The sequence below is a fragment of the Bos mutus genome, chromosome 19 (genome assembly GCF_027580195.1).
Source record: "Bos mutus isolate GX-2022 chromosome 19, NWIPB_WYAK_1.1, whole genome shotgun sequence".
NCBI lineage: Eukaryota > Metazoa > Chordata > Mammalia > Artiodactyla > Bovidae > Bos > Bos mutus.
Window position 1 is genome coordinate 51,573,186 of NC_091635.1, and position 10,917 is coordinate 51,584,102.

At 41.1% G+C, this 10,917-nt stretch overlaps 1 protein-coding gene across 1 annotated transcript in view; it reads right to left on the minus strand.

The window, feature by feature from the left end:
* DHX40 (DEAH-box helicase 40) overlaps positions 1-4,528 on the minus strand; it is a 50,450-nt gene extending 45,922 nt beyond the window's left edge. The window contains exons 1-6 of the mRNA XM_070390580.1: positions 4,342-4,528; positions 3,328-3,495; positions 2,452-2,597; positions 921-1,040; positions 491-718; positions 201-267 (exon numbers count right to left, since the gene is read on the minus strand). Of these exons, the coding sequence (XP_070246681.1) occupies positions 201-267; positions 491-718; positions 921-1,040; positions 2,452-2,597; positions 3,328-3,495; positions 4,342-4,453 (841 nt within the window). The 5' untranslated portion in view covers positions 4,454-4,528. The remainder of the gene's footprint in view (positions 1-200; positions 268-490; positions 719-920; positions 1,041-2,451; positions 2,598-3,327; positions 3,496-4,341) is intronic.
* Positions 4,529-10,917: the final 6,389 nt, after the last annotated feature.

Sequence of the window (10,917 nt, forward strand, 5' to 3'; positions counted from 1 at the left end):
AGACTTGTGCTTTTAGGGCAGTGTAAAATTATGTTACATATCTTATAATAAATACAACATCTAAAACTACTCAGATAACCATAAAAGGCTAGGATAAAATGAGTAGAGCCTAGATTTTCCAACAAAGGTACACAGTAGTGTGGTGCCACATTCCCCTCGTATAAAGGGCAAAATTTTTAAACCTAGTACTGAATGCTCACCAGTCAGAAAAACCAAGATGTCTCCAGCCATTTCATTCAAATGGATATCCATGGTCACTTTCACAATCTAAAGCAAGAAACACAAGCATAAAATGCTAGTGGAGATAAAGTCCCACCACCACTACCGCCAGCTCTCTCAGTTCCACAGAAAAATTAAATCTGATTCTCAAAAGTCCTAGGACCTATAAAGGCTGCCATTAAAACACTAGAGAAAAAAATGAATTACCAAACTACTCAGTCAACTAGAATCATAGATACAGAAAAGACATAATAAGGATGACAAGTAATACCGCTTGAATGTATGCAGTATTTTCTCTATCTCGTGGACCAATCAAATTGCAGAATTTTTCTCTGACTGGATAAAGCCTTCCAGGGATATCAAATATTGGACAATTTCCAAAGAATGCAGAGAGCTTGGCTAATTCCATTGTTGCTGACATCACCACGACCTTTAAATGCTCCTTCCTGTTAGGAGACTTCTCCTGAAATAGCTTCTTCAGTAAACCAAATAAGATGTCCTGAAAGAAAAGTAAATTTCTAATAAGTCACAAGTGTACATAACAACCAACTTATTTTAAATATTTTGCTTTCCTTAACCAAAGGATTCATATTTTAATTGATTAAAATGTAAGGAAGGGAAGGCAATTCACTGTACAGTACAAAGCTACCCCCAAAGAAAGAAAACTGTCTAATAAATAAGTAATAAAGTTAAATACTCACTGTAGTTAGAGTTCTCTCATGGGCTTCATCCAAAATAATGACACTGAACTTGGTAAGATTTGGATCTCCCAAAATATGTTTCAGTAAACATCCATCAGTCATGTATTTGATTGCTGTTTCCTAATGTTCAAACAGCAGAGTACATTAACATACACATAAAAATAAAAATCACAGAAATGCACTCCTGTTTCGCAAATTAAATTTTTCCCCTCAAATGTACAGACATCAAGGGATCAAACTAATCTGACTAAATAAGAGAGTACATGAAATAGTCTAATAATATATTTTAATAACATGGATGGTAAATTATGAAACTTGTGATCTACACAGGCAGGAAAACTAAGGGGAATGTTCTGGGATAAAGCAACAATGAGGAAATACAATGAAGTCAGTGGAAAGTGGTTAAGACAACACAGTGACCTCTGGTGAGCAAGCTGTGGGAAACAATAATGAAATGGGATTCGTCCCCCTGTCTCAGCTGCTATTTTAGAGAACTTAGGGAAAAAAGGAAGGTGGCACCATTCTTCTCATGCTATTCCTCCCTGACCATTGTCCTATTACAAAAATAGGATCAGCCGACTAGCATTAAAAGAAGGTGAGAATAGGAGTTACCAACAGAGCTATCCGTAAAACAAGCCAAGGAGAAAAGAAAAATCCCAGCAGTGACCACCAGGAATGCAAAGACAGTATTTTGGGGAGTTATTCTGTGCCATTATTGCTAGCCATTCCTATTAGGGACCATAAGCAAATCAGGGATTATTTTGCATCTGGTTCAGGATTCAGAAATCCTGAGGGGATTTCTGAATGTGGCTATGAACTATTACCATGAATACAGAAGATGTTCAACAAATATTTGCTCAATAAGTTTGTTAACTGTCAGTTTTCCACTGACTTCAAGAATTCAACCATATAATATGGATGAACCTTGAAAACATTAGCTAAATGAAACAAGCCACACAAAATTGCATGATTCCACGTTTTAAGTATATAGAAATACATAGAGATGTAAAGCAGAATAGAAGGTACCAGGGACTACTGGAGGTGGGAGGATGGGAACGTGGAGATACAGCACTGTTTTCTGGGATGGTGAAAGTGTTCAGAAAATAGAGAGTGGTAATGGTTACAAAACACTATGAATGTACTTAATGCCACTGCACTGTTTACCTAAATGTGATCTGAAAATACTAAAAATGGTAAATCTTATTTTATGTATATTTTACTATAATAAAATTTCTTTTCAAAGAACACAAATGTAAGTTACATGTCAAGAACTGTTATGGCTAAAATACACAAGGGAATCCTATGAAAAAGTCAACATAACTGTCACAAAACTAATTGAGAAGGGAGAAAAGGAGAAAAGGGAAGGCACCCAGGACAAGACATTAATAACGGGCAATACAAATTAATTCTAATCTGAGGCTTTGTTTCTTTAAAATGCAGATGGAATTTTGAAGTCAAAATCTTCCATAACTTTTCCCACTCATTCTACAACTTCACACTACTTAACTAAATACAAACAGAACTTTGGTACCTTGGAGCTGCAATCATCAAAACGAACTTGGTATCCTACTTTGGATCCTAATGTGCATTTCATTTCTTCAGCAACCCTCTGAGCAACAGATATGGCAGCTACTTTTCGTGGTTGGGTCACACCAATCATACCGTGTTGTGAAAACCCTACCAAATGCAGAGGTAAAATACACAAAAATGTTAACCACTGCTTCCCATTAAACTGTTTCTGGTCAATCGATACAAACTGTTCAAGAGTTTCTAAAAGAAAACCTGGCAAAATTAACAACACATTGTATTGTAGCCTACCAGGCTCCTCCGTCCATGGGATTTTCCAGGCAAGAGTACTGGAGTGGGTTGCCACTGCCTTCTCCAATATATAAGCTAAGAAATTTTTATAATATCCAACATAATTTTGCTGTATACCAACCTTATGATATAAAATTTACCATATTGAAAGGAAAGACACTGTAAGGGTAGTTTGTTAGCTGGCTTGGTGTTAGGAAAATCAAGGAATAAACAGTTACCTGATATCACTCTGGAAAAAGAACCCAGAAATAGTAATGTCAGCAACAGATATCAATATATCCCTTCCCCTGAAAATCATTTCAATACCTAACGTTCAACAGTCTACTGCAAGACAACCTACTCTACAGCAGAGAATCAATATCTACCTATAATTCTATCTGGAATTTTTATGGTAACTGAAAATGCCATTTCAAATAATTCCGGAATCTGAAATAAGACTGTAAAAAAGAGCGAAACATACAAGGACAGTGTGCCAAGAGAAGAATCGAACTGTAAAACAAGTGACAGACATTTATGTAATACAGAAGTCCTATTAGCTTTTAAGAGGATATTTTTAAATGCTCCCAATATTATCCCAGAATAAAATTACCTGCTTCATATAGATATTTTGGGAGTTGAGTTGTTTTACCACTTCCTGTATTTCCAGTAACAATAAGGAATGAATTGTCCCTCACAGCTTGAATAAGCTTTTTTCTTTGTTTCTGAATGGGAAAAGTTGGAGTAGTTCCTCCCTCCTGTGATGTGCATCCTTTCTCTTCTGTAATGACAGGGAGGGGGTGGGGGTGGAGGTGCAATTAAAAGGCCTGTAAAGTTATCTCAATTTCCCAAAACTGAAAAAGAGAGTGACAGTAGAATTTTAGGGCTGGAAAGAATCAACCCATGACTTCTTGGTGAAATCGCTTACATCCCATTTGCGAGCGAGCGTTTCTAAGCTCAAAGCAACTTTCTAGTGAGATCAACTTGAGCATTTCTTAATGCCTGACTCAAAGTATCCGACAAAGTAAGCCTAGCACAAGGCAATATATTTGCAGGTATACCTATTCAAAGCACAAAACCCAATTTTATTAAATAATAGACCCTAAAACTGGAACAGGGTAGAAAAACTCTCGGCTGAATGAAAAGCCACCTGTATTTGCTTCTGATTCACGGTTCAAGTTAGGTCCCCGTTCAGAGCGACTGATATCCCAGAAGGCCAAGTGGTGGGTAACCATGGAAACTGGCTCCTGGAAACTGGCTCCCTTCATACCGTACCCAAAGGCAGGCTGGCGGCCCGGCGGAGGGGCGGAGGGGTGGGGGGGAACGGGTGGGTAGAGAACAAAGGCTTTCTGAGCCTATTTAAGAGCAGAACGCGTCCCGGCGTTGGGGTGCACTTTTTTGCCCCTCAGCAGGGTTTTCGCCCAACTTAGATCTGGGACCGCCCCTCTCCAGTCCAAAGTGGCTCACTGGACGCAAAGTTCGCCTCCGGCTTAGAGGGCGACAGGAAGGCTGCACCTTGCAGCCTCCTCTTCTCCTCCTGTCTCAGGCGGACTTTCATCCCCCGCCCCCTCCCCAAAGCCCCGTGCTACCACTCCCGCTGGCCTCTACGGAGTCCCGCGGACCGCACCTCTATCCGCGACGGAACCTGCCGAAGGCCGCTCTTCCTGGAGGTCTCTCGATCTCTCACCTTCCTCCTGCCGCCTTGGCGCCCTGCCCGCGACGGCGGGAAACCGGGACATAGACCTGGCCCCGAGCGGAGGTGAGCACGTCCACCGGTCCTGGGGAGATGGGCGGGGAGAGGCGAAGACGCGCCCTGATGACGTCGCGGTGTTTACTTCCGCGCGTGCGACTCGGGCGAGGGGCGGGGGAGCCGCCCGATGACGTGGCACGAGGAGCCCGCCCTCCCCGACGCCGAGCGGAGCGCCGGCTACCGGGTGCTTCCCGCAAGCAGCCCGCGTGCGCTGCGGCTCCGCGCGCGAAGCTAGCCCCGACGTCCAGGAGGGCCCGGTCCAGGGTCTCCGCTTGTGCGCAAGGGCTGGGAGACGCCTTTTTTTTAATCAGTGGTCGCTGCAGACGTATCCAACCTTCACATACCTAGCGTGATGTGACCCTTTGTCAGGAGCTGAAATCTTTCCTAGCGTTTGGCATTCCACAGCATTGTCACCTTCAGTGAAAGTCGGTCAGTGGTGTCCGACTCTTTGCGACCCAGGGACTATAACAGGCCATGGAATTCTCCAGGCCAGGATACTGGACTGGGTAGCTGTTCCCTTCTCCAGGGTAATCTTGCCACCCAGGGATCGAACCCAGGTCTCCCGCATTGCAGGCGGGTTCTTTACTAGCTGAGCCACAATTGCTCGTACTGAAGTGTCCTGCAACGGCACACGGGTTTTGAGAGGCACACCTGAACTTCTTGTTCTGTAGTGTCAAAAATTAGGCTCCCTGCGCTGTTCATTGGGGACACTGTGAACATGCGCAGGACCCTGCATGTTAAATTCTATTTACATGCGTATTTCCTTCTCCTTTCCCCCAGCTAGACGCAGGGCAGCAACTTTAGAAAACTGTGATACACTCGACCCAGCAAAGTGTTTCAAAGTGGGCTGTTAATATTTTTTTTAAGTTACTGGATGGTTGGATGAATGATTTGATTTCCAGAGAAGTTAATCGCATTTATTTATTTATTTTGCTGCACCACGGGCATCTTGTGTGATCTTAGTTCAGCAACCAAAGATGAAACCGGTGCCCCCTGCCCTGGAATCAAGGGGTCTTAACCACTGGACTGTCAGGGAAGTCCGCTAAGCTCATTTTAATGGTTGTTGATTCCTTGGAAACCACAAGAATTGAAAAGTTAAACACATATACAACGATTGAGGTGGGGTGAATTTTTCAGGATAGGTACTTTGCAAAGCAGATCTTTCTGTTGTAGAAACTTGCAATTTTGTAAGTAGTGTCAATCATAACAAAAGCGGTGCAAGAAGATTATTTCTTGGACTTTCCAACTCTTCCTGCTGTTAGACTTAACCAGTATTTACTGTCAAAGACAACTCAAATTATCACTTGACATTAACTAGAAGTCCCTACTCTCCTATCTGACTAGGCTTCAAAAGATGTCATTGGACCTTAAGATTTTGCTATACTCATTAAAAATATATGTATACCAACTCCTTTTAAATGGGACTGATAAGCATCTCCTAAAATGCAGGTTTATCAGATTTTTAGTGAGAGCAACTTTCTAATAACTTCTCCAAACCTGAGTTCTACAGGAATAAATCTGTAGAAGGACATTCCAGATTTCTCTTATCCATTAAAGGAATCTCCTAACATCCTGTATTCTGCTAGAAATTTAAACTATGACTAATCAGAGAAATCACAAAAAAGCAAAAATACATTTGTAATATTGGCAAGGTATTGCTGAGTACAGGGCATGATAAGTCAGTTTTGGGGCTTCCCTGGTGATGGTGTTGTTCGGTCACTCAGTTGTGTCTGACTCTTTGAGACTCCCATGGACTGCAGCAGTCCAGGCTTCCCTGTCCTTCACCATCTCCCAGAGCTTGCTCAAACTCATGTCTATCGAGTCAGTGATGCCATCCAACCATGTCATCCTCTGTTGTCCCCTTCTCCTCCTGCCTTCCAATCTTTCCCAGCATCAGGGTCTTTTCAAATGAGTCGGTTCTTCACATCAGGTGGCCAAAGTATTGGAACTTCAGCTTCAGCATCAGTCCTTCCAATGAATATTCAGGATTGATTTCCTTGAGGATTGACTGGTTTGATCTTCTTGCAGTCCAAGGGACTCTCAGGAGTCTTCTCTAGAACCATAGTTCTAAAGCATCAGTTCTTCGGTGCTCAGCCTTCTTTATGGTGACACGCCCGGATTGGGCGAATTTAATTCAGATGACCATTATGTCTACTACTGCGGGCAAGAATCCCTTAGAAGAAATAGAGTAGTACTCATATAGTCAACAAAGAGTACAAAATGCAGTGCTTTGGCGCAATCTCAAAAAGGACAGAATGATCTCAGTTTGCTTCCCTGGTGACTCAGTGGTGAAGAATCTGCCTGCCAGTGCAGGGGACACGGGTCCCAGCACTGATCCGGGAGGATCCCGCATGCCTCGGAACAACTAGGCCCATGTGCCACAACTACTGAGCCTGTGTTCTAGAACCTGTGAGCTGCAGCCACTGAAGCCCAAGAGCCTGGAGCCCATGCTCCGCAGTAAGAGAAACCATTGCCATGGGAAGCCCACATACGGCAACTAGAGCATAGCCCTCACTCACTGCAGCTAGAGAAAGCTAACACACACACACACATAATTTTTAAATCCTTTTCAGAAAGAAAGGAGAGTAGAGAACCATGGTTATAATTTAAAAGAAACAAGTGGTACAGAAAGAAAAATCATCACAGATATTAATACAGTAAAATCCAGAAAGTCAAAAAAACACCAGAAAAATGGCAATATGTTGAATGTTAATCTTAACAGAAAGTCAAGAAAGAGAGTGAGCGATAGTGTCAAAGTCCGTGGATTTTTTTTTTTTAATCCATGAATTTGACCAAACCAATAGTTGTTTTGGTAAAGAGAAGTAGATAAGAGCCAGACTGTAAGTGGGTGGGAAAAGAATTAGAGAGCACACTGAAAAATGTACTTAATGCACTTGGAGATGTTTGATTAGAATCAAGGAAGGTAAATGAAAAGAGAGAAGAGAATAGCCAGAAAAAGCTGTTGCTGATACAGTGTATGTGTCATGATTCATGGTCAGTGAAATTGTTGGGAGTGTAAATACAGGGTGTCTTTAGGAGACTTGAAACACAGAGGTAGTGATGAGGGAGAAAAAGTACATTCACATCTTGAGAATGAACGCAGGGCTAGAAGAGGAAGAAGAAACTTTTAATCAAAGTAGGTGTAATACATCTGCATTTGTGACAAATTTGTATCCCCAAATATGAATCTGATTGTTTCTCTCTGTCTCTCTCCTTTATTTCTGTCTTTCTTGTAAACCAAAGAGTTTTCTTCTGCTCCAGTCCTCACCAGAGAAGAAACAAAGACATAAGTACACAGCCGACCTAGAGGCCTAGATTGGAGCTTTCTGTGTGTGCTTGAAGAACTGGTTATTGCCTTTCTCAGGCAGGTAAGACTGAGCCTCGAGAGGGCAGAGAGAAGAGAGAATGTAAGGAGAAAGGAAGAACTGATTGAAGGAATAAGGCGCCCTTGAAGTAACCAAGAGAAAGAGGATCCTTCACTAGAAAGTCCTAGTGGCAGGCATTCAAGATGAGCCACTTGAAGTATGGACCATTCCTCCTTTAAAAATAAGTTAAAAGCCAAAACTATGACCAGTTAGTCACTTAGCAGTCCTGGACGCATGTAGGCCTGGAAAGTGAGAGGGAAGCTTGTATGTTTTGCAGGGAATGGAGACATGAAGAAGAACCTCACTCCCTAAACCAGACAGTCAGACAGAAACAATAGAGAATTTTATAAGTGAGGTAGTGGACCCTATGCCATTGTTATATATTCTATTAACATTCCTGTAGATGTTAGAGATTTAGGCATTTTGAGGAAAACAGTTAGATGGCCATACCATTGAACTTATAGACCCTGATGCTGGGAAAGATTGAAGGCGGGAGGAGAACGGGACGACAGAGGATGAAGTGGTTGGATGGCATCACCGACTCAACAGACATGAGTTTGAGTGAACTCCGGGAGTTGGTGATGGACAGGGAGGCCTGGCGTGCTGCAAGTCCATAGGGTCACAAAGAGTCGAACATGACTGAGCGACTGAACTCTTTCTGAACCCTTCAGTTCAAAAGTAAAAAATCAACATCATCCTACTTTCTTCTCTTTCTTTGTTCTTTTTTTGGTGTGCATATATTAAGATTTGATAAGTATCACAAGGCCACTTACCAAGCAGTCATTAATCATTCATCAATAATAATATTTAATTGAAGGACTTCCCTGGTAGTCTTTAAGACCTTGTGTTTCCAATGCAGGGATGGAGAGTTGATCCCTGGTTGGGGAAGTAAGTGCCCACATGCCGTGTGGTGTGGCCAAAGAAATTAGTTTTAAATTTTATTTCATGCAGAAGCTAATAAAGCGTGTGACACTTTTAGTCATTGTCAGTGAAAATTGATATTTTACACATATATGTAATAATTGTGCATGAATGTGTGGCATTCCCATTAGTCTATCAATAAAACAGGAACTCTTTCAGAGAAAAGCTCAGTGAGGGGCTTCCCTGGTGGTCCAGTGGTTCAGAATCCGCTTTCCAATGCAGGAGACAGGGGTTCAGTCCCTGGTTGGGGAACTAAGATCCCACATGTTCGTGTGCCACAACTAGAGTCCACACACCACAATGAAGATCCTGCGTGCCACCACTAAGACCCAAAACAGCCAAAGATAAATAAATATATAGATATTTTTAGAAAGCTCAAAGAGTACTCTTAACTTCCTGTTCATTCATTCATGTGTTCATTCAGTAAGTATTAGAAAGCACAACCATATTATTCATCCTTCTTAATAGCCATACAGAGGCATAAAAATACACATAAGAGATTATCATTACCTTCCAGTAGTCAAAGAGCTAAATAATTACAGGAGGAAAAACTAGCTAGAGTGACCAGAGATTTTTTGGAGTTAATGCTATTTGAACTGAGCTTTGAAAGTTGGAAAGATTGCAGTAAATGCCAGGGAAAGATTTTGGATAGAGGAAATCTCACAAAGACACTAATGGAGTGACCAAGATATTATTAATTACAGATGATTGAGAAATCTGCAAAATTAATATTTTATCTCTGGTGACCGTCTCTGTAAATCTTTCACTTGCCTGAAGGTGGCAAGCTGGGTTTATCTGAGAAACTCCAGCATCAACATTATTTGAAGAAAAAAATGAAACAGTACTATATCTCTAGGAAGAAAACAAAAACAAAATCTTTTATTCACATTTAACTCATAAAATCAAAAAGTAAAAAAGATTGAAATTACTAACATAAGTAAACATTTAAATACTGTACATATTTAATGTTACTTATTTCAAAGCACAAAGATTTTGTATCATAAGTATTTTACATTCTAACTTTTAAAGTTTTATTGTCCTTATTGATTTCTCAGTTATGATATAATTTTTTCATAGGGGAAAGAGAGGAATTATACTTTTTAAATATGACCATTAAAATCTGTGATAGAGCCTGTGTATAAGACTTTGGGGATGTGGTAAATTTTATTGAGCCCTAATTTCCGAATGGTAAAAAGTCATGTTTTTAGTGTATACATGCATGCATGCTCAGTCACTTTAGTCATGTCTGACTCTTTGCAACCCTGTGAACTGTAGCCCGCCAAGCTCCTCTGTCCATGGGATTCTCCAGGCAAAAATACTGGAGTGAGTTGCCATGCCCTCCTCAAGGGGATCTTCCCCACCCAGAGATCAAACCCTCATCTCCTGCATTGCAGGTGGATTCTTTACCTTGGAGCCACCAGGTAAACCCTTTTAGTGTATGCTGCTGCTGCTGCTAAGTCACTTCAGTCGTGTCCGACTCTGTGCTACCCCATAGACGGCAGCCCACCAGGCTCCCCCATCCCTAGTTGTATGCATTTTTTGATGAGTGCATATAGTATATAACCACCACTAGAGTAAAGATATCAGACAGTTACATTATTCTAACAAATTCCCTTGTGCTCCTCTGTGGGTCAGTCACTTCCTTCACCTCTGGATGCTGGCAACCACTTGTTTTCTGTCTCTATAGTTTTGCCTATTCCAAAATATTATACGAAAGGAATCAGACAGTATGTACTCTTTTCTAGTCTGGCTTCTTTCATTCAGCATAATTACTTTAAGGTTCAGCTATAGTTGAATACAGTTGTAGTGTGTATTAACAATGTAATCCTTTTTATTGTTGAGTAGTATTTTGATCTATGGATGTATCACTATTTATCAGTTCATTAATTCAGGAAATATACGTTGTTTCCAGTTTTTGGTAATTATGCACAAAGTTACCATAGACATTGGCATACAGATTTTTGAGTGACCTTATATTTTCTTTTCTCTTGAGTGAATATATAGGAGTGGAATTGCTAGGTCAAATGATAAATGTACGTTTACAAGAAACTGCCAAACCATTTTTCCAAAGTGACTGATCCATTTTGCACTTCTACCAGCCATGGATGAGAATTCCAGTTGCTCTCCATTCTTGCTAGGACTTGATATTGTGCATTTGATTGTTTGT